Source organism: Osmerus eperlanus, chromosome 23, assembly GCF_963692335.1.
Source record: "Osmerus eperlanus chromosome 23, fOsmEpe2.1, whole genome shotgun sequence".
NCBI lineage: Eukaryota > Metazoa > Chordata > Actinopteri > Osmeriformes > Osmeridae > Osmerus > Osmerus eperlanus.
The window spans coordinates 4,746,575-4,769,864 of NC_085040.1; the positions used below are offsets into that span (position 1 = coordinate 4,746,575).

General features: G+C 43.9%; 3 protein-coding genes across 8 annotated transcripts; 2 read left to right on the plus strand and 1 right to left on the minus strand.

Annotated features, from left to right (window-relative positions):
- The first annotated feature begins 497 nt into the window (after positions 1-497).
- Positions 498-2,476, plus strand: LOC134010028 (bone morphogenetic protein 2-B). Its single transcript, XM_062449863.1, has 4 exons — positions 498-868; positions 1,152-1,773; positions 1,863-1,946; positions 2,034-2,476. The coding sequence occupies exons 1-4, from the start codon at positions 592-594 to the stop codon at positions 2,149-2,151; spliced, it is 1,101 nt and encodes a 366-aa protein (XP_062305847.1). The 5' UTR covers positions 498-591; the 3' UTR covers positions 2,152-2,476.
- Positions 2,477-2,547: 71 nt separating this feature from the next.
- Positions 2,548-7,602, plus strand: tspan5a (tetraspanin 5a). 3 transcript variants are annotated; one of them, XM_062449865.1, is made up of 11 exons: positions 2,548-2,918; positions 3,832-3,882; positions 4,078-4,224; positions 4,413-4,583; positions 4,757-4,882; positions 5,070-5,117; positions 5,359-5,475; positions 5,605-5,666; positions 6,036-6,134; positions 7,014-7,058; positions 7,163-7,602. In XM_062449865.1, exons 1-9 carry the CDS (start codon positions 2,838-2,840, stop codon positions 6,106-6,108), a joined length of 876 nt encoding a protein of 291 aa, XP_062305849.1. In that variant the 5' UTR covers positions 2,548-2,837; the 3' UTR covers positions 6,109-6,134; positions 7,014-7,058; positions 7,163-7,602. The 3 variants fall into 3 exon arrangements, with proteins under 3 accessions (XP_062305849.1, XP_062305850.1, XP_062305851.1); XM_062449866.1 differs by lacking the exon at positions 6,036-6,134 and having other exon boundaries at positions 2,551-2,918; XM_062449867.1 differs by lacking the exon at positions 2,548-2,918 and having other exon boundaries at positions 3,862-4,000; positions 4,031-4,224.
- A 626-nt stretch (positions 7,603-8,228) lies between these two features.
- rap1gds1 (RAP1, GTP-GDP dissociation stimulator 1) lies at positions 8,229-23,222 on the minus strand. Of its 4 annotated transcripts, none has more exons than XM_062449861.1 (16): positions 22,914-23,222; positions 22,762-22,815; positions 20,944-21,051; positions 20,460-20,582; positions 19,153-19,278; positions 17,181-17,327; positions 15,095-15,223; positions 14,659-14,784; positions 13,560-13,703; positions 13,145-13,276; positions 12,477-12,611; positions 12,170-12,295; positions 11,238-11,377; positions 10,503-10,629; positions 10,101-10,229; positions 8,229-9,791 (listed from the first exon to the last, which is right to left on the minus strand). In XM_062449861.1, the coding sequence occupies exons 2-16, from the start codon at positions 22,763-22,765 to the stop codon at positions 9,664-9,666; spliced, it is 1,824 nt and encodes a 607-aa protein (XP_062305845.1). In that variant the 5' UTR covers positions 22,766-22,815; positions 22,914-23,222; the 3' UTR covers positions 8,229-9,663. The 4 variants fall into 4 exon arrangements, with proteins under 4 accessions (XP_062305845.1, XP_062305843.1, XP_062305842.1 ...); XM_062449859.1 differs by having other exon boundaries at positions 20,944-21,054; XM_062449858.1 differs by having other exon boundaries at positions 20,944-21,054; positions 22,762-23,222.
- Between the last annotated feature and the right edge of the window lie 68 nt (positions 23,223-23,290).

Sequence of the window (23,290 nt, forward strand, 5' to 3'; positions counted from 1 at the left end):
GTTCAAATCCCGATGCATGCAGAGATGTTACGGTTCGTTTGTCGGTAGTTAGTGTAACCCTCTAATATGTCAATTTTACAATATTTGGCCATTTTGCTTCTGCTTGCAGCTATATTAAATGTGTATATTTATATAAATGTATTATATACATATTTTTCCTCTTTCTTGCGTTTGAGTGATTAAACAAATAACTCAATTTTAGGCCACAGCTACATAGCTGTGGTGAAGTTCAGTGCTTACCAATGTCGCTGCTCATTTACAGGCAAACATGTAATTGTTTTTAATGCAACACCTAATTCAAAAAAAAACTATCTGAGTACACAACAGTCCTTTTAAAACAGTACAATGCTTGTCAAATTGAGTGTGACATTCCTGGGGTTCTCTGTGTAATTGCTTTCACACAGTTCTGAAAGCCCTCAGCGGTCTCACAACCCAATCAGAGAGCACCCCACTTCTCTATCCCAACCGGGATCAAGGGTTGTTTTCACACTTTTTTTATTTTTACTTAGAGCGCATTCTTATAAGACTACTTTACCCCACTACTTTATCCAACACCAGTTTGCAAAGTGTAACGTTTTTGAAGGCGTTAGGATGACGATTTTCAGCTTGAGATTTCTTCCTGTAATGCTTTTGTTCTTGAGTTATGTTTTTGGGCTGTTGCTCCTGGAAGAGCAGGGGAACGGCGGCGAGGAGGAAGAGCTCAGCAAAGCCATTCTAGAGATGCTGCACATCGAGAGGTTTTCTACACCGTACCAGGCTAAACCACACCCCTACATGAGGCAGGTCTACCAGCTCCTGGACGCACACGAGGTCAGAGATTTGGGCAACTCCGATGGAACCCTGGTGCAGAGCTTCCGGAGTGTTCAGGGTAGGAGGTCTCTTTCTAGTCAATGGTGAAATATAAATCTATAAATCAATGAGTCTTTCCTGGCATGAGTTCAAAGGTTTTGTTTAGGTTGAAATCATATCTTTAGGATCATTGAAGGTTTGTGTTTAATGTAGTGCAATGTTTTTCAAAGAAAAAACAAGAACCTTTTACAATCAACTGAAACATGATCCAACGTTTAGATCTTTATGAAGTGCTGATATGTGTAAGATTGTGATTGACTAACCTTCTCGGACCACAATGAACACCGTCACTGTGTTTCCAGGCCCAGAGTGTGCTCCTCCAGGCTGGATCTGGTTCAACGTATCCCACCTGAAGCCCTCCATGACGGGGGCAGAGCTGGTCTTGCTTCGCAAGACCCTCCACCCCGACCCCCTCAGCGTCACCGTGGCTCTGCACAGCCTGGTGAGCTGGGAGGAGGGCGTGACCGGGAGCGCACCTCTGGAGGAGAGACTCCTAACGCTCGACCAGCTTCCCCCGTCAGGCTACGACGTGTTCAACGTGTCCGGCGTGTTGGCTGAGAAGCTTCAGGAGGTGGTGGGGTTCCAGCTACGCTACAAGGATGAGAGTGGGAGCCTAGTGCTCCACGAGGCCCTGACGCAAAGCTTCTACTGCCTGGGTGCCGGCTCCTCAAGCCAGCCGCTGCTGGTGACGTATCGGGCTCGGCCGCTCCTCCGACCCCTGGTCGCCATGGGTTCAGGGCTCCCTGTAGCACGAAGGCAGTATCAGCCATGTCGCACCGTGGGCGGACAAGACAGATGCCTTCACCGACGCCATGCCTCTGCAGACTCCTCATGCAGCCTCCACCACCGCTACGTTGACTTCAGGGAAGGAGTCTTGGCCAGATGGATTCTTCAGCCGTCGGGTTTCAATGCTTCCTTTTGCAGGTGAACGGGGACTTTGTAAAGGTATACAAACCGCTGCCATACATCCATCTCACCTGGTATGTTACCTGACTGATTATCCCTGTTTTCAGGGGTTCCTGCAACATGTGGGCGTCAGGCCTGTCCACAGAGGAGCTCAGACAACAAAGAGCAAGAGAAGAGAGTTCAGTCAAAAGGTGAAGATGTTCACATTCATTGTGTTGATGTTAGCATCTGTATTATATTTATACTGTGTTGTAAGTAACGCGTGGCTTGTTTTTTAGCTTCACCTGTGTCTCCCAGGAATTTTCCTCTGTCGCTGTGATGCAAAAGACAGAAACGGACGAGGTTCTCATCAAAACCCTGAGAAATGCAAAGGCAAAAAGTTGTGTGTGCATATAGGAGAGCAAGTAGACAAATTGTATCAAATATGCGTACAATATTTACTTTCACGTTTATTTGTCATACAACCTAAGGTTTTGTTTTAAGCTAAATTTGCCATTTGTCGTGTAGGCCTATTCTTTGGATCATTCGTCACAGGTTATACACTTGAAATAAATTAACTATTGAATGTTTGGCATACTTACGTATTATATATGTATATTAACTCTTGTATATATATATTTTTTATGCAAGTTTCCCAACTGACTGTTTTGTGATGTAGCCTACTTGTGGCAAGTAAAAATGCATGCAAAAATAAACTCGTCGTTGGCCTCTAAGGAAGTTCCCACCCACTACTGCAAATCTGATTGGTTGCATCAGGTGTCCTTCACAACGAGCAGCCATGTCTGTACATTTCACAGTGGACGACCAACAACCGTTATTCAATCGACACAGCATAGGATAAAATAGAATTGTATGAAATATAACATTTGTGCAGCAGTTTCTGGGCGTGTTTTTTTTTTTTTTTGGAGGCGTTGATCGAAAGAAAGACTTACAAAATGTACCTTTTATATAGGAATAGAGCACTATTGCCTATAGGTTGAGGATTATCCGAAGTGCTGAAGGCTGCCCCCCGCACGAACAAAGCCATAGGAGTTTATTTAACGTTATACTTGGAAATAAATCTATGTTGACGAAAAGCAAGGATGACAGGAAACCATTACAAAGGCCATGAAGTCAGTTGCTGCATCAAATATTTTATTTTCGGATTCAACATAATATTTTGGGTATGTGCATTTTTATTACCGTTATCTCATGTGAAATCTCATCATTGCATCTCTCGGTTTAGCGGTTTCATATTTTGCCATACAATAATGGTAATATGTTTGCATTCATGCCTTATGTTTGATATGTTACTAACTAACAGTACATTAATAGAGTCGAATGGTCTTGAAATACAAGTATTGCTGGTCACTGCAATAGATGTGAACATAGCAGGTGCAACAATTATAATATGAACGATTCAATTGCAAGGCCTTCAGGCATTTGAGGTTATTAGAGCACTTCTTCCGGAACGTACTGTCAAGCTTATCGGCTTTAACTCACGTGAGCTGATAGCATTTAATTCTCGTAGACTGATAAAAAATAAGTTGCACGCACTTTCTAGTATGAGCGTAGGCACACAGGGTCACCAAATGATGCCGGCTAGCAGAATTTAATGCACAAAATCTGTTTTCACACAAAAACGATCTAACAATCAACTATCTACTCAATGATCCATGTTGTTGACTGTAACATGTACTTTAACAGTACAACAAACTGGCAGTTTCCGAATTTAGATCAACCATATGCCATTTTAATTCCTACACTATTTGGGTTTACTCCAGCCATAGGAAAGGATCTTGTTGTTGTCAAGTGTTTCTCCTAGGCCGCACTAGGCCTCACAAGTTTTTCCTGAAACAAAACAACAATTCATTGTCATTGTAACCCACTCCCCCATCTCAGTGCCTGCATCTCTCCACCCCTCCCTGAGCTGAGAACTTCCTCTTTCCTCATTTGTTAATTTAGGAGGCCATTTGTTAAAGCAATATTGTACGATTTGGTGATAAAAAATGTATTGCCATTGAATGCACACACTCCTAATTTTTGTTTTACCTGGGTCTTTGGATTAATAATCATGCGTGGTATTGTTTGTGACAGTTGCTAGGGGTGGCCTTCCTTGGAATTGGACTATGGGCCTGGGGAGAGAAGGTGAGTACGTAGACATGAACTTACAAAAAAGCCTACTCAAACCTATGAGCCTCGCTCCAAATGTGAGAATCTTAGGTTGTGGCCACAAAAGACCAGGTCTTGTTGTGTCTGCCACAATGTCCTTTTGCACTAGGTCTAGGTGCATTAGTCTGGCTAATATTGTGGTTGTAGTTGACGGTCAGTGTGTTTGTCCAGGGCGTTCTGTCCAACATCTCCTCCATCACAGACATGGGGGGGCTGGACCCCGTCTGGCTGTTTGTGGTGGTTGGAGGAGTGATGTTCATTCTAGGGTTCGCCGGCTGCATCGGTGCTTTGAGGGAAAACACCTTTCTGCTCAAGTTTGTATGTATCAATCAAAATCATAATAAAACTGTAAAAAAAGTATTGATGTTTGAACAGTACTATGAAAGTATTACGTTGTTCATGATTTGTTAAGAATATTATTTAAGATTTTAGACAGTTGGTCTTCATGAAATAAACCTACCCCTGTGTATGTTCTCTCCTCTTATCTCCTACCCTTCCTGTTGTAGTTCTCAGTGTTCCTGGGAATTATCTTCTTCCTGGAGTTGACCGCGGGAGTCCTGGCCTTTGTCTTTAAGGACTGGATCAAGGACCAACTTAACTTTTTTATTAACAATAACATCAGAGCTTACCGAGATGACATCGACCTTCAGAACCTTATTGACTTCACTCAAGACTATGTAAGCGTTTCATTAAAGACCCAGTTTCCCACCCAAGGTGACGTCCTAGCGCTAAACTAGAAATGTTATGTCGATGGAGAGTTTCACATCACACAAAGCAAATATTTTCACAATAGCGAAATACACAAGTGCAGGCGTGTTGGATGAGAGTTAACATGTGGTTCTGTCTGCAGTGGGATTGTTGCGGTGCCTTTGGGGCTGATGATTGGAACCTGAATATTTACTTCAACTGTACTGATGGGAACCCCAGCAGGGAGAAGTGTGGCGTGCCTTTCTCCTGCTGTACCAAAGACCCTGCGGTAGGGAACATAAACACACACTCACATTATCACGCACACACTATTATTACACACACTATCACACACACACACACATTGTCACACTCTCACAAACACACACAGGAAAGGATAATGTATGACAGTTGAAATGATTGATTCTTCAGTTTCATGTTCTTAGTTGAATAACCTTCCTATTCTTCTTTGCCAGGAGGATGTCATAAACACCCAGTGTGGCTATGACATCAGAGCTAAAGGGGTAAGTCACCCTGTTCTCCTGATTCTGTTTCTACCTCTCTGCTAAAGAGACATTTATGTGTTAAATGTGAAACGGTCCAGTTCCAGAACTGATAAATGTGTCAATAAGCAGTTTGCTACTGGAAATCAATGTTTGTGTTGATGACTTCAAGTCAGTCAATTATTTTTGATTGATTGAAAATGTCTTAGTATGGTGATCATTTGAACCAGTTAGAGGTAAACCTGGTGTTCCTGTCCTGTAGGATGCAGAGCAGAAGGCCTACATTAACATCAAAGGCTGTGTGCCGCAGTTTGAGAAATGGTTCCAGGACAACCTTACGGTGGTGGCAGGCATCTTCATAGGAATTGCTCTGCTACAGGTGAGAACCATGTCCCTCCACAGCAGGTGATACACTGGGAACACATTCCATGTGTATGTTTTGTGTAGTATGTGCCTAAATCCAATGTATTAATACAATTTATTTGTTTTTTGTATTGCTCCTTTACAGATTTTTGGAATATGTTTGGCACAAAACTTAGTGAGTGACATTGAAGCTGTGAGAGCAAGTTGGTGAGAAAAACATTACATTTTTACCATAAATGCATGTTTCTTTAATGCCAGCACACAGGTGGTTTGGCTATATCAAGGGGATCCACTAGGAGCACATTCCTTCATAGCAAGAGAATGCCATCGCTTTAAGAATCTGAGATAACCATCTCAACAAAACACAAAAAGAAAGAGGTGGATATCCTGTTGACTGGCTTCCCAGCACAGCTGCATCATCTCATGAAAGCGTCACAGCTCGGCCCTGAGAAGGACAGGAGCCAGTTTCTAAAATCCCCCCCACCCCCCTCCTCTTCAAAAGGGTGTTTCTGTAGCACAGCGTTGTCACTTCACGCCTCATTCTCCCCCCCTCCTCTCCTCTCCATGCCTCGTCAGGGTGCCCCCTTCTCTCGCCCTGCGCCGACCCCCACCTTACGCCAGCAAGAAAGCACCCGCATACTACTCATGAGGGACTCGTCTGGGTTTATATGGCTGGTGGGTGCCAAGGATCCATTTTCTTCACTTTTTTTTGTCCTCGTTGATTGTGATTGGTTAGGCGTGGTGTGACAAGTCTCCTGTAGTCCGTCTTGTGAAGTTCCACCATAGTTTAGTTCATGTTTGAAATCGACAAAAATCTATAAATTACCTTATGTATGGATATCTATGGGCCTTGGGATTCTGATATCAAATCTGAAATTGGGTAATTATTCCCCAGTAATGACAAGGTTCATCATATTTTTGTGAAAAATCCAAGCAAAATTCATTTAAAAATACTTTCTAATAATAATATTACACTTCCGTGATGTTACATTATCACATTTACATTTAGTCATTTAGCAGACGCTCTTATCCAGAGCGACTTACAGTAAGTACAGGGACATTCCCCCCGAGGCAAGTAGGGTGAAGTGCCTTGCCCAAGGACACAACGTCAGTTGGCACGGCCGGGAATCGAACTGGCAACCTTCGGATTACTAGCCCGATTCCCTCACCGCTCAGCCACCTGACTCCCACATGGGTTTAACAACAACTTCATAATCACGTCATAATCACATCCTTGCTTTTACATGGGGCGTCTTGGTCATATAAACCACTCCTTAATGAAATCCCTCTGTCCACTCTCCTTTTGGTCTTCACACCTCATATTCCTTTGAAGGTTTCCTCATCATCCTCCATTATTAAACAATCTGAACGCTATTAGCTGTGATCTAATACTATTCCTTCCTTTGTATTGCCACTGAGGGGATACATTGATGGATACAACTCTTCCCCATGACAAACTTTTCTTACACCTTTCCGAACAGTCAAAACATCCTTGGCTGTATGTCTTATTTGTGATGTATAATGGGTTATTCTTGTCTCCCCCTTCCTGCGCAGTTTCTTCACCTGATGTTGCCACAACCTTCACTGTGGACCCAACAGGTAATTCGAATTCACTTGTATTTCTGAAGTTACATTTCCTTTGAAAACCCCATTAGATTTATACGCTAGACAGGTCACACTGTAATGCCGCTATCTTTCTCCAGGTTTCGTAGCATGTGTGCCCCTGCCTCGGAAGCTGTGGACGTGTGTAATAGCTAGCTCAGAGCTTGAAACGTTAGCTTGCTCAGAGGAGGAGGCCCTCTGCACCTTACTCAGCTGGGAACAGCACATTGTAATACTTTTTCAAGGGCATTCCACTTTGTAAATGCACTGCCAGCCTGTCAGAACGACACATTAATGTTTGGTGTGTCTTTTTTTCGTCATATTATTTATGGTTATAAGTTGTAGCGTAACACTGAGTAAAGCGTCAAGCTAAATGTAATTGTTTTTAAATTTGTTTGTAAAATGTGGAGTGGGATTACTCTATGCTGAACTGAACTCTCATTCCACCACCGGTTGTTGTGACACACAAATGGGCATTAATGATTTCCTATAGTATTATTCATTAAGTTTGGGCTGAAAAGTATTGTTTTAACATTTGTAATTTTTTTCTTCAGTCTTGGTTAGGGTGTATATAGTGTTTGTGAATTCTAACAAATACTTGAGGTAACCTTTGTAGTCATTTTGTTGAAGAAATGGGAATAACATAATTGCAAAAGTTTAAACCTGAAACATATACTACCATCCCAGGCCCATGTTTGTATCACGTTAGGAATCATGATCATCTGGCGCATGATTTCCTAGAACATTTTCCTTCCTTACCCATGAAGCCCATAGCCAGGTCTGTTCCCATACACAACACTGGTGGTGCTTCTAACTACCTCCTCCTATTACTTTGTAAAATCAACCCATTTTAAGTAATGACCTATTGACACTTCATAGCAAAACTTATTAATAAAACGGAAAAATTATGTAAGGTTGGTCTGATGAGTTCTCGTTTGTCTGATGAGTTCTCGTTTGTCTGAACTTTGTCTCTCAAAATGTGTGAGTGAGTCCTGTTAAGGACATCAGCTCAAATGGATACAGGTCTTATCTACAGAAACTCAGTCCAAACAAATTATATAACCTGTTAGTTAACTGAGTATTATATATGTTCCACCAAGAATAATTCAAGTTAGAAACATCCCTTGGCCTCAAAAGCCAATTGAACAAAGGGTACAACAGTCAAAATCACTTTATCGCCAGCATGTCTTTAATTATCTGTTCAGTTACAATCCTCCAAATGTACAACTCATTAATGACATTTACAACAAACATTTAAGTTTACAGTATAATATTGTATGCAGTTACTTGTGGTTACGTCATCATTGGCTTGTGTCTTTGTAAGGGTACAAATTTGATAAATAACCATTCATACTCAACAAAAAAAAAAGAATTGTGGACCACCAGTAAACAAAAAGTTTAAAAACATGACTAACGTCACATTATGGTGTCTACCAAGTATCTGACATGCTAGGATGTGCATGTTCTAAATACCCTAAAGTAGGGAAACCTCCACACATGCAAAGGTCCTGTACTGTCTGGGAGATCAACCAGACCAGTACCACACATACAAGAATGGAGTGCAGAGCAGTCTTCTCCAGATTCTCATCCCCACTCATCAGCACAGGGTGATACCAGATAGCTATCTATACACTGTACTTGTGTATATAACATAGCTCACCATATGGAGTATTACCACCCTTCAATGCAGTCTTTGTTCTTACCTAACCTCCTAATCAGAAAATCCTTAGTCGCACACACACGCACACATATTAGGTTGTTTCACTGTACACCCTCACAAACACCAGGACTGAATGTGTATTCATGACCAGGTTCAGATACAAGCAAACAGCCTTCCTTCAGTGAGAGGTGGTAGAGGCTAATGCCCGTTAGTGGACCTCTGATCAGACCTCAGGTCGCCTGGGACCAGGACTGGGCGAACCGACCAAGAGATGATTATAGGTCGAAGTGTGTATTCAACTTCCAAGGCAAGTACAAAAAATGTGTGAACTGCACTGTGGATGATTGTAGGACTGACCAGGGTTGCATTTCAGGGAATGCACAAGGGTAAAGTATACACCGATACACACCATCATTAACTGGACTAAAACATGCAGGTTTTCAACCCGGCTGGTAATAGAAGCTACACAGGACACGTCTGGACATGATAATGGATGCGAGGCTTCTCTTTAAAACAAAACAAACCTAAATACATTTCAAAAGTATATATTTTTTTCAGTTTTTTTTCTCAGTTTTCTTGGATGCATTTTTCACTTTTCAGTGAGTTATTGGTGGATGGGTATCACAGCTATGGTCGTAAAAGAGTGCTGTCTCTTTGTTTCTCTATTGCGGAAGGTTGTCTACGCCACCGAATATCTGTCATGGGAGCTGCTTGTAGCGGAGGATGCATGCGCATGTGTTGTGGTGATAAAAAGGGTCAGGGGTTAGGGGAGGCGTTGGCTGAAGACTAGGACAGGGCTCACCTTGGCACATGACCGTGGGGGACACGTACAGCAGGTGGGAGTCGTTTTCGTAGAGTGAGGGGGGCGGGGGGGGGGGAGGTTGGTCGTGAGGCAGGCTTGGGTTGAGAGTGTGGAAGGGGATGGCGTGTGTGCATGGCAGTTTAGCTCTGTGCCGTTAGCCTCTGCTCTGTGAGGGACGCCTGGTGGGACACCGTCTTGTTCTCGTGCGACCGCAGCTTGGAGACCACCTCGATGAACGCCAGCGCCTGCACCTCTTTATGGAGCGGCTCTGACGTGACAAACACAGACGGGAAATAAGTCACGGAGAATTCCAGGAAACGCCACATCGGACACAAATCTTTTTTTATTTTATTTTTATTATCAAGATTCACCACACTAGTAAATGCAGTGGCACGCTATATGTGCGTTGGCAAATACCTTACTTCCTGTGGGCCCTGTGTAGCAGGAACCAATTCCCAAGCTCTCTTCATGAGAGAAAGCCTGGAAACTAGGCTAGACTACATGAACCAGAAACCGCAGCTTTATAACCCGCTTCACTGAGCCTACCATGTCTTTCTGAAACAGTGGAAAGCCTCACCTGAACTCATGACGGCACAGATAAGGATCATGGAGTTGTACTTGATCTCAGGAGCACTCCTCTCGTCTGACAGCAGCTTGTGAAGGACCTGCACCAGGCTGGACCCAACAAAGTCCTTCTCAGCACCAACTGTCAAATCACAACCCACTCACCGTTAGTAACATTTTGGCACGCTTCCTGTTTGTAATGGGTGAAGCAAGATTTCAGTCCAACACAAGTAAAATATGTGATTTTGATGTATTTCCCTAGAATATACAAATCATGTGCTTGAATTTTGACAAGCTACAAACGCACGTCAGTAAGATTTGCTTTTTACATCTTTAGCACAATCCCCCTTGTACAACATCACCATGGTCAACTTTGTCTGTATTGTGCATGCAGTCCATCCCTCATAACCCTTACCCAGGTCCAGGGCTGCTATGAGGCCCAGCGCCACCAGCGCTTCGTTCTGCATGATCATGTGCTCGCTGGTTGCCATGGTTATTAAGTGCTTGACTCCACCTCCTTGGATGACTGTTCTGACAACATCCTGAAACCCACAAAACACTGATCGGTCATCCGTGTAATCAGACCGCCAATCCAAAAAACTGGTGGGAGGTTTTACTGAGTCATTCTCCTACAGACAGGAAGATGTGTCGCTGTACTATCTCTGAAGATGCTTTGGCGCCGGCTCAACAGACCTTTTAGTTATAAGGGTGATGTCATGTAAGGAGGACAAGCAGTGACGCCTGGTGCACTGTGTAGCAGTCCACCAGTGGGCAGACTTTAGCAGGCCAAATGGCCCTTTCCTATTTTCAGTACCTGTGTCACTGATTGTTTACACACAGCAGGAGAGCAAGGTACAACAGAGCAGCACGCCAAGCTGCAAGCTGTCGGAAAAATACAATTCTCTCTCGTTGGTAAGACACTTTAGTATCTCTCTAGTTTAAAGACGAAAGACAATTCTAGCCTTTATCAACATGTCTGGACGTCATGAGGACAACATGAGGATGTCGTCATTCCCGACATGGTCCAACCCTCCGCGAAAAGCCCCAGATGTTCATTCTTCTCTACTGGATCAAACAAATATGGCAAAATCCATTAAGGAGCAACGAATCAATCCAGGGGGTGACATCACCATGGTAGCAAACCACTGACCTTTGATTTGCTGTGACGGATGAGAGCAGAGAGCAGCCGGTTGGACTCGCCCATCACGCCGGCGTGGTCCTTGGCTTCACACCACTCCACCAGCCTCTCCACCAGCCCCAGATTGGTCCCCAGCTGGTCGGCAGCGTCCACTGGGGAGACATGAGAAGGACCACAGCAGCTGGTATCACAGCAGCAGGACCTGGAGCGATGGTTTATCTGGGCCCCTGCGGTGTTTGCTGTGCAAGCATGAGTCCTCAGATCTAGGTCAAACACAGTCCAATACTCGAGATGCACCTCTGTACGAAACCCAGCTAAATGACCTCAATGGAACTGTCCAATGGCTGATGAGATGTGTCAGAACTGTCAAGAGTTAAATGCTGTATGGTATTTGATCCTTGTATTGACCTAGGTCTGGTATTCATGAGTGTCCAGCAAGTGTTGACACTTTCAGTTCGAGGCTTTACTAATACTCTGTCAACTGCACTCACATCACCCTGTCCGACTGGGGTCCACAAATAAGTTTGATGGAGGAAGTCATTGATTTCTATTAAAGCCAACCTGAGACAAGGCTAACAGCTCATGCCTTGCCAAGTTTCCTCTCATGCTGGATACTTAGAGCTGCAGAGAAGTCAGGCTGCAAAACACATCTTTAGCCATCCATTTTTGGCAAAAGAATTGTATGAATCCACTATGTGGTTTCCTTCCCGTCTCTGCGTTGTGTGAAACAGAACCGTGTTAGCAGACAACCAGCAGAGGGAAAAGGGCTGAGTCATCCCTTCCAGTCAACCCTCTCCAGGAGGACTGTGGAGCTCCCTGTGCCTCAACCCCCCAGAGGAACAGATCTCCAAGCCACAGGAGTACAAGCGAGACGAAACCCTGCTACGCTAATACGTTGTTGTTGTTTGTTATTTTTCAATTTCCCATGAATCCCAAAGATGTACCTTGTGTGTCGATGAGCATGCGTAGCGTGCCCAGCAACTTGAACTGAACAGGTGGTCTCTCCGAGGGAAGGAACTTCAAGACTATGTCTGAAACTCCGGCAGACAACATTTTGGCTTTGTTCACCACTAAAGAGAAGGAAACATGCGTCAGAAACACATCGCTCACTTTTACATCGTCTACAAATGTGTGATATTTTGTACTTTTAATATGATATATTACACTCAGCTCCCATGATAAATGTAAGTTGAGGTAAACCAGAAAAATACAGGACGCCGGAATAAAAAACATCTGAATAACTGAAGTCACCTGGGATGGCCAGGTTCCGAAGGGCGCTGAGTGCGGCATGCTGGACCGTGACGTTCCCCTCATCCACATGTCTGTCTAGCAGGTCCAGAAGCTTCTGCACGATGCCCGTGTCCACCATGTGGATGCAGTTGCCATCTGAGGACAGACATACATTAGTCCTTCCTTCGTTATAAGCACCTTTTACATCAGTTTTTTGTTGGAATATCGAGGTTTTCCATGTGGTAAGCTCATACTAAAACAGGTTCAGGTATCTATCACACCCAAAAATGATTTGTTCTTTAACTTTTGTTTCCAACTTGGTTTGGCAGAACAGCAGAGTGTAGGAGGACAGTGAGCAGGTTGAGACAGTATGGAGGGACCGGGCTGTCTGGCGTTCAGCCCAGTCAGAGCTGTGTTCTTTTACAGGGAGGAAACCTTGACGGGTAGAGACTACCTGGGGTGTTGCCAGAGGAGAGAGAGAGAGAGAGAGAGAGGTAGAGAGAGGCGCCTTAGGAATATTGGGAGATAGGAAAAATCGACTGTGTGTCTCGACACCAACGCCCTGTAGTGCCTCTGGAGGAAAATCGGTTGCGTTCAAGACCCTGACTGAGACTGTTTGTGTTATGGAACCCTGTAAGGAAGGGTTAACCTGTTTTTTTTTCTCTGCCTGATTGCTGTGTATGGCTCACCGTTGCGGGCAAAGTTGGCAATGGCCAGTGCCCCAGCCAGCTGTAGCTGGTGATTATGGGATGGCACCCAGGACAGCACCCTCTGGAACACGCTTCCCTTGCCCCCTTCAAACAGCTTCTGCATGGACTCATCTGCCGAGGACACAGGGAGAGATCCTCAGTCGACAGAAAGTGCAACACACAGACAAGCCAGAAGGTGCTGACACACTAGGGGATCAGTCTGTGACTAGCGACGCTAAGAATGCTGGGAAAGATATCCAGGCTTGCTCAAAACACGTCCACCAGACACAACATATGCACACATATACGTAATCACAAATCAGATCTATTCAGTATAAAATATTCACCTAAAAAATTAATTAAAAAATACTACTGGCAACTGTGGGGTGTGTGTGTGATATGTGTGTGTGTATACCTCCCAGCAGCAGTAGCACCATCAGGTCAGAGGCCGTCTTGAGCTGTGCTACCTCCTCCTCCCTCTCCCCGTCCACCGTGTGAGCCACAACATCGAGCAGACACTCCACCAGCCCGGCGTCCACCAGCTGCAGCTTGATCACATCTGAGGGAGAAGGGGCGAGAGGGTGAGCGTGTGTGGGCGTGAGGGTGAGCGTGTGTGGGCGTGAGGGTGAGGGTGTGGGTGTGCGGGGGGTGAGCGTCGGAGAGTGGAGAGACAGGCGGACGAGCAGAAGTAAAGCGATGAAGCCAAAAGGAGGGAAGAGGTGATAGGCGGTTTGGAGGATGTGGGAAAACAAAAGACGTATGACACTGGGATGCTGACCTCATCAGGCAGGACAAAATCAGAGATCTCACACCACATCTCCTCAAACTAATGACAATCTATCCAGCTGATAACACTTCTTTTGAACACGGCTCAGCCAGAACCAACCTAAGATAAATCCCAAATAGGATGTATGTATAGACAGAATATTACTGAATAAATGCTGCCATTTTGCCAGTTTTTGCAAGTTACTTTTTGTGCTTTCAGGTGGTACTCGCTTAAGGATGACACGAGGGGTTTGAAATGTTTCAACAGGGGAGAGACACTGTTCTCTGGAGTGGAATTAAGTAGGACGTTGTCTTGGAGACTGGCAGTTAGGGGGGGGCCTCTAATGATGATAACAACAGTCGGAGTGTACAGTCATACAAGCAAGACACAGACAATGACACACTCTCTCTCTCCCTCCTCTCAGGCATGATCTGTTCATTGTCATCAGGCAAACAGCTGACATGTTTTCAGAGGAGCACCCGAGCGCAGCAGATGCAAACACAACTGAGCTTCTACACATGACTATTCACACTGATGTTAAAATGAGATACATAAAGTAGTGCACCGGGAGCAAATTGCATTTTTAACAAACAATATAGCACGATGTGTTCAAGGTAAACATAGGTACGTGGTGGTTTTTTTGGTGGCATTATCGATTGACTCCAAAATGAACAACACAAACTATCATCCCTTCCACTCCATCCTTCTCTCTTCCTCTCCCTCTCCTTTCGGTCACCCCCCTCTTTACCGTTCTCGGCCAGAGGAGCGAGGACTTCAAAGATCATCTCCCTCTTCTCGTGCTCAGACTGCTTCTGGAACAGGCGCACCAGCTCCTCCGCTATGTTCGTTGAGGCAAACTGCTCCTTGCTCGACTCTGCAGGGAGAGACAGGCAACACAGACATGACTGGAATCTGCTCGGCCCGAGGATTCACTGTGGACCATGAGTCACCGGACCCCAGCTGGTATACTGTTGTATACAGTGTGTCTCCTGTGGGAACATCACCATGAATCATCCTTCTCGGCTCCTCATAAACCCCACCCCCCCACCCCCCACCATCGCTGATGTGAATACTTGATTAGTCACTGCTGTGCCAAGAGCACAAACGTTTCCCTATTGAAGCGCATCAGCTCTGAAACACAGCGTCTCCAGTCGGAGGACCAGCAGACAGGGCCGTGGACCCACCGAGCTCTGCGAGGTTCCCGAAGGCGATGAGGCACATCTCGGTCAGGCCCACGTTGTCGGAGTGGACGGCCAGCAGCTTCACCAGGGTGGGGATGACCCCCATGCTGATCAGCTGGGCCTGCAAGGAGTCTGCAGAGGGACGAGGAGAGGAAGAACGAGGCGATTACTAAGAGCTGCCCCCTACAGGCCAGGAGGCCGGGCCATTTTTAAAACGGGTTCCTTGAGAGCAACAGGTGTGCAGGTTTTTGACTAGTTCTTTGATTTGATCTTTTCGTGTGTATGCTGGCTTACCTCTGCCACTACCTTAGTCACAGTCATACAAAACACAGGTGAACTTTGTTAAAGGTCATGATAAAATGTTTTAACAGACCACCCAATAACACAGGGTTTACAGGGCGAAAAGCAGTATCTAAAAAGAGTTTGTACAATCAGGAAAATTGATCTGCACCATATCTATGGTGGTAAATCAGCCTGGTACTATACACAGTAGACCACAGTGCAGATACATGTCCCTGACAGCAGTAGTGATACTTGGAAAAGCAACTATAAAAGCCTAAGGAGGAGAGAGGAGAGAAAGCAGTTGGTTTAGTGTCAAGATGCTAATTGATGACAAGCTAGAGGTGGGAAAAATAATTAAGGTTGAGGGGGGGGGAGAGAGACATTAAGACAGCAGAAATAGACTGTCAAGAAAGACAAACTGGCAAGCCGGTAATGAAGATTTTATACGGTTACTATAAAAAGGAGGGCAAGTGATCGAAAAAGGAGAGGAGTGACAATTATGAAAAGTGACTAAATTATCATTTGAAAAGATGATAATGTTGTTAGCATAGAAATGTGGCTGGAAAATTGTTCAATCAACATAATAAAAACAACCAGATAATTTGCATTAGGATAATTGCATGAGTGGCTCATTTTGACACACAAGCAAACCGTAATTCACAGTAGACCTATTGTATACATTTCAACTTGACGTTAATGGATTTTGTACATGTCTGCCCATTACTGCAGCCACCATCCAAACTGAGTGAACATCCAACAACTAATTTCCTTTGTAACATATTAAGCCGTTTGCATGCAATTCTCAGCAAAATGCTTTTTTCCATGACAGACTCATTTACACAATGTAAAAGACAACACTCTCTGGCCTGTGCGTTAAAGGTCTGACTTCCATTATTCTAACATAGTCACTTTATCTATACATAAGTGTGGTCCATGTGTTAGAACAGCCCGTAGGTGACTCGGCTGAGCACTTCACAGGTCCCACATTAGCCCTAAGAACGACCTGTGTTCCAACGGCATTGTATTTTCTGTTGACCTGGAGACATTTTGTCTCCAAGTCATATCCCAAATGCTTTCTTTTCCATTTGTAATAGCGTATTCCTTATAATGTGTTTCGCCTACAGGGAAGTCAATGACCTTGCGTTGGTCGGACTGTAAGGGCAATAATGGATCGAAAGGCAATTACCAACACGCATCTTGCTGACAGAGGAGAAAGAAGTAACATTACTTTGGCCATACTTCAATTATTCATGGAGGCAGTCATAGCACCTCGGGGTGGGATGGTCTACAGGCAGGGGGCAAGGGAGGGGTGTCAAATACTGACAATGCATTCCTACACTATAAACCTGCCTGGCGCCCATTAAACAGCCCAATGTCCAAGTGCCCAGAACAGTCACCCTGGTATCGGCACCTGGGAGGTTTGTGGAGAAATCAGGAAAAATGAAGAGAGGAGAGAGGACAAGAGCTGATAATTAGCAGGCACAGCCCTACTGCACTGCCACCGACACCCAAGATGCTGCACGAAACAATCAGTAATGACAATTTCCAGATACAGACTCCACAGACAGCTACACTGCTTTCTACCACAAAACTAGACTGCACTAGTCTTCTTTGGCTTGGTGTGTACATTCAGTGTATCACAATATAGTAGTCAGTTAATATAAAATAAAGTACTTATAAATATTGATTTATAATATGGAACATAACCCAAGAATTGATTATAAATTGGGGCCTACATAGATCAATTCTTAGCTCAAAATGCTGTTTAGGTTTGGATAATTTCTCCTTCTAGAGGGATGGTCATTACCATTATCATTGCTATAGTTCATCAGCATGCCACAAAAGACAGTCAAGAGTGTCCCATTGGCCGGTTCAGTATTTTGGGAGAGGGACTTAATGTGTTCAGCTACTATCTGTGCCCCTCCCGCCTGGTCAACTGCACTCCTGCCCTCATCTGCAAAACAAAGAGGTCAGGGGACAAAAATAATCAACCACTTCAAACAACCACCTGAAAGAAAATCAATAAAAATAACAAGAGAAATATTAAGTAAAAATAAAAAACAATCACATGCAATTAACAAATGCTGTATCAAAATGATAAATGACAATGAAAAGTAACAATTAAAATATGATAATTGAAACTCAATGCAAAGCGAAAAATTTCTTGAGGCAGCTGGCTAATAAGACTAATCTATGTGTACCAAAAACTACTGTGTACCATCCTGAATACCCAAACACCAACAGTAAGTGTAAGTAAATATAGTAGTACCAGAAATATATCTATGTAATCCACACAAAAACCTTGTCATATCATCCGTAAAGTTTAGAAGAGGAGTCAAAATGCATCCCATGAGTCACTTCAACACTACGTGCACCAGCCCACTGTACATGGTCACCATCTCTGTAAAAATGTGTAGATTGCGATGTCTGGCAGGTAGCTGGCGAGGGAAGAATTGGATGAGTCATCTCACTGGACATGCCTGGTGCTCCTAGTCTGTGGATGCCAGCCCACTTCCTCAGCAGTGAGCCAAGAATTGGGAGGGTGGGGGATGGGGAACAAAGAAATGAAGAATAAAAAAGGCCAGAGATAGAGGTAAGGAGTGTGGGAGAGAGAGAGGTTAGGAGTGTGGGAGAGAGAGAGAGGTAAGGAGTGTGGGAGAGAGAGAGGTTAGGAGTGTGGGAGAGAGAGAGAGGTAAGGAGTGTGGGAGAGAGAGGTAAGGAGTGTCGGAGAGAGAGAGGTAAGGAGTGTGGGAGAGAGAGGTACGGAGTGTGGGAAAGAGAGAGAGGTAAGGAGTGTGGGAGAGAGAGGTAAGCAGTGTCGGAGAGAGAGAGGTAAGGAGTGTGGGAGAGAGAGGTAAGGAGTGTGGGAGCAGGAGAGAGGGTGGGGTCTTATCTAGGTCATAGGACCTGCTCTTTTGCTTGGGATGTCGTTGGTTTGGTGGTTTAATGTCGACCCTTCTGACAAGCTTCTTTTCGGGTCATGACTCAAAGCAGGTTCATACATTTCCTTATTGGACCCATGAGATCCTGTTCATCATATTGGTGACTTGTGGCATGTCAGAAATGAACAGCTGCATCTCTACCAGCCATCCAGAATGCAATAAGTGATCCACAGATGACAGACATGCTTCCCTTCGAACCATACAAATGACTGATCTTTTTGATCACAGAATTTTTTTTAAAAGCAACTACTTTCAATTCCAAATATAAAAGCTGGCATCAAAAATGACATAACACAAGCCCCAAGATTCCAGTAAACAGCAGGTATCATACACCCATCCTTTAACGTTTAGAAAACACTTGATCCCCCCCCCCCCATCTGAATTTTCATTCAGAAAATAATCCTGAACAATCCTTCCTCAAGACAGAAAGATACTGCAAGTCGTTGGTCTTTGGAAGCTGCAGCTCCCCGCAGGCCAGGAACACCTAACAACTATAATTAAAAATAGATTTACACACATACTGGATTTGTTTGTGTGTGTCTGACTGCTATAAAAAGCTTTGCTCACATACAATATTAATTGATTATGTGCATGCATTGCTGTTTATTAATGACCTATTCTGGCCTCTACCCGGCATTTGAATAGAAACAGCACTAATCTTGATGCATGACTCTGTGGGGTTATGGGGGTTTAGAGAGAGACAGTTGTAGCCAATCACAACTGTTCCAACATGATCAGATTTACCACATTTTGTCTTGTTCAAGCACAGACACTGGTTGAGTGAAGTATTTGTCCTGGTGTGAGATCCTATCCATGGATGCGAGGTGGTTACTTACGGCTGTCATAGCATATGTTGCCCAGGGCGCGGCCGGTTTGGAGCAGCACTTCCTGGTCTGAGGAGCTGAGCAGCTGCACTAGAGGGGGAATGAGGCCGGCCTCCACACACGGGCTACGCATAAACTCTAGAGAGAACAAAAAAAAAAAACACAACACTTTGATAGCAAAGCACCCAACCTACTTTTGTCTCTTCAGAGCCCTTCCTCAAAACAGTCATTTAAAACACATTTTCTAGTACGGGTTAAACCTTGACGTTTTCTGGACTGATCGAGACTCGGAGCGAAGGAAAAGGTAATACTGCTACCAATCCTAAAAACCTACTTATTTTTCCTGAACAGTTAACTGGGAATCTGTGGAGTGGATTTTAGAATTCAAACATGAGTGATTTGTTGCATGTGCTGCTTGTATTGAACTGTCATAACAAACTTTATTCCACTTAAATGTAAGCGTATTACGAATTACTGTGCAATGTTCAAAAGGAGTTATTTTCAGCACAGTAGGCACTTGGCCTCCCGTGGACCGGGCACAGACATTTCCGAAGGGGCGGTGACAGATAAATGCCAACAAATTGGTGCCAAGGCTGGAACAGCAGCGGGTAGTGATCATTAGCTGTTGCCTTGGAAGCTGCTAAAAAGCCCATTCATTATCCAAACCTTTTCTTCATATAACTTTCATTCACTTCCTTTATTCCTCAAAAAAACAAAAAAACACTTGTGTCTGGGGGGCAAAAAAACTGGAGAAACCCTTCAGTTTTAGGACTGTTTTTTACCATGTCTGCTAAAAGTCAATGTTAATCTAGCATCACTAGTTACTAGAAACAGAACAACTAACTGAGCTAGCCAGTTAGCTTGCTAGCTGTTACTTTCAATTGCACTAACATTTCCTCCAAAACACAAACACTCCTGTGGTGCTCTGTTGGAGTGCCATCTGTTACTAATAAAACTGGAAAAGACAGCATTCAAATAAAGGCAGTGGAGGTGGCAAACAAGACAGATTACATATCCGTTTCCTTTTCTTCATACATAGATGACCCTTGAAAAGATTTGGACATTGACTAAAGAATGGCATCTCTAAATCTATAAACATAAAGTACAAGCTGGATGCTTGTCTCACAGATGCTGCACAACTAAATATAAAGAAAATGAATAACATGTAGTAGCGTAAACTTGGAGGATTCTTCTAATTAAACACAACAACAAAAAATTAAACCACAGACTAAAATGCAGAAAGACAAAACAAGTAAGAGTAACGTTTGAAAAGCCTGAAAAAGTATTTTGAGAGGATGTGGCAAGATGGCGAACCTCACCATTTTTGGCCAACTCAGCGATGATGTTGGCTACTTTGGGGGTGCAGGAGGACTGGGGGGCGAGCAGTGTGGGCAGCATGGGGAGGAGACCCGTCTCCTGGACCTTCTCACTGGCCTCCACATCTGGAAGAGACAGGAGACGAGAGGCAAAACACGTGAGAACACCTCTCAAGGGTGTGGAATGGATACACCAGTCACTAGTATTGATTGTAGTGGTTCTTCAAGAAGAACATATATTTATATTTGTATGTATGTATTCAAATATTTCCATATTTGATGTCAAAAAGATATTTTAAATCCTAGCCCTTTTTAAATGAAGGATACAAATAGTTTATTTGCTAATAAACCTATAGTGTTCTAACAGTGAATTGGACAACTGAACCCTCTCTCCTTGTAGCTGCAGGGACACAACTCTATAAATGAGTAGTTCACACAAAGCTGAACAGCGACAAGATGAGTCTTGGGAGAAAATTAAATAACTTACTGTTGTGAGCGAGTGCTTTGAGCAGACAGTCTAGGCAGCTGTCCACACTGTCTGAGGAACCATCTGCAGTGGTTAGCTTTAGCTTCTTCAACGCTTCGCTCAGATTGTCTGCTGGGGTAAAATGAGCAAAATGATGAGTATAGGTCCTAATTCACCCAGAACGGGTATAGCCAGTGTCCACAAGCACTGTAAATTATCTTCCATTCTACAAATGTGGTTCCATCATATATATTTGACCATGAGAACCATATACATTTGGGCCAAGTATCTAGGCCAATCTGTAAGATTACTAAGATTTACTTCAGTGACGCTTTGTGTCCTTTACTCACACGAGCAACAGACATCTTAATGTCCTGGATAGCACAAGATAAATGTTTACATTTACATTTAGTCATTTAGCAGACGCTCTTATCCAGAGCGACTTACAGTAAGTACAGGGACATTCCCCCGAGGCAAGTAGGGTGAAGTGCCTTGCCCAAGGACACAACGTCATTTGACACGGCTGGGAATCGAACTGGCAACCTTCAGATTACTAGCTCACGACTCCCTCACCACTCAGCCATCTGACTCCTTTTTGTCAACTAAAGTTGACAAAAAGGACCCCTCTCACTATGAAATGGGGATAGGGGCTTTTATGGCTTAATACAGCTGCTTTTCAAAGCATTTAGTGAAGGCAAACAGTTACTGCTTTTGTCATTTGCACACTGGTACTTTGTGTTGGGGCCTAGCAATGGATCATTTTGGTGTCTAGAAAAATTGTACTCTGGGATGAGTCTAATAATTATTCAGTGATTTCCACAGCCCGCTGTCTGTATTATTAACTGCCTCAACCCAAAGAGCGCTGTACTGAGCGTGCTCATCAAATATAAAGAAGAAGAAAAAAAACACACCAGCCCTTCCACATATGCTTTCTGAATACGTTCAAAAAGGATTAGGATTAAAACATTGTACAATTCCACATCAATTCACTCTTTTTCCCAAAGTGTTCTACGCCACGAGTGTAAAAAGATCACTATGGCAGAGAGATGAGGCTTTCAACGTCATAAACAGAAGCAAGCCTTTACTGATATCTTGACAGATGAATATCCCTTTCCAATTTATTAAGTGGATGAGGTCCAATATTTCTAAATAACAATCAATCCGCATCCAGTCTAAGCATAAGGATGGCAAGTACCTACTATCAAAATGTGGAGCGCATGAATAGGTTGTGAATCAAATGCAATATGAACGGCAATCTTGTCTGCTGCGTGCATGGTGTTATTGCGTAACATCTGGATGCATGGCTATTGTGGAGCAGTATTGGATCATCGTTATTAATGCTATTTTATGGATGGTTCTCAGATTTGCGGTTTTTGCCTGGCTGCCATTGTAATGTGCTCAAATTCCCAATACATTGCTTTACATTGCCCACAAAAAACTGTAACGTACAAATATACTGTAATAGCTGTGTCGTTCTCAATGAGCACAGACCGACAGTTTTCGGCCCAGCATAACTCAGGTTACATAATCATGGGATGCTGAGTCTGACAAGTGACCATGCGAACCGCTAGCTGCTGCTGCCTCCTCTCACACCCCACCGGCCAAGCGCTACTGTAGACACCGAAATGATTGCGAGAGATTCAAATAATTAATCCTGCTTCAGATGAGAAGTAGCCATCAATTCCCCATGAGTAAAATCGCTCTTATACAAATGCATCAAGTTTTAGCAGTCATGCGTATCTTACGTTAGCTAGCTACTGTACTGTACACATGTAATATACTATAGCTAGCTAGCCAATGTTAAGGCTAGCTAGTACTAATTGATCAATTGATACTCACCCATTTGGTATTAGTATGTGGTCGTCCAATCAAATCTGAATAACGTAATCTTGCGTAATCTTGCAGAAAATATAGACTATTACTCTAGTTGTTAGCTATCCAGCTAGCATGCAGATCAACCAGGCAGAGATTGTACCCAGGCCCAACTAACTCAAGCCGTTTGGTCCACGACAGTCAGCTGTAGCTATAGCTACCAGCTAGCAAGCCACAGCAGCAGTCTCGCCCACCCCAGATGTCGCTATGGATATTTAGCTATTTACTTGTTGATAACTCTTGCCGACAACGCAACTACCAAAATTACTTCGAAGAGTCGAATTTGATATTCACATCGAAATCAAGAACAGATGTTTTTAAGTACACCCAGAGATACAGTGTTGAATGCACTTCCTACTTAACCAGCACCAGTGGTATTCCCTTGCCTGCTTATTGCCATCTGTCTGACTGCACGCGGAATCGTTGTGAGCCTATCGGTTGTTCTTCATTGGTTCCTGGTTTTCATGGAAGGTCTTTTAGTAATCGATTATTGGCC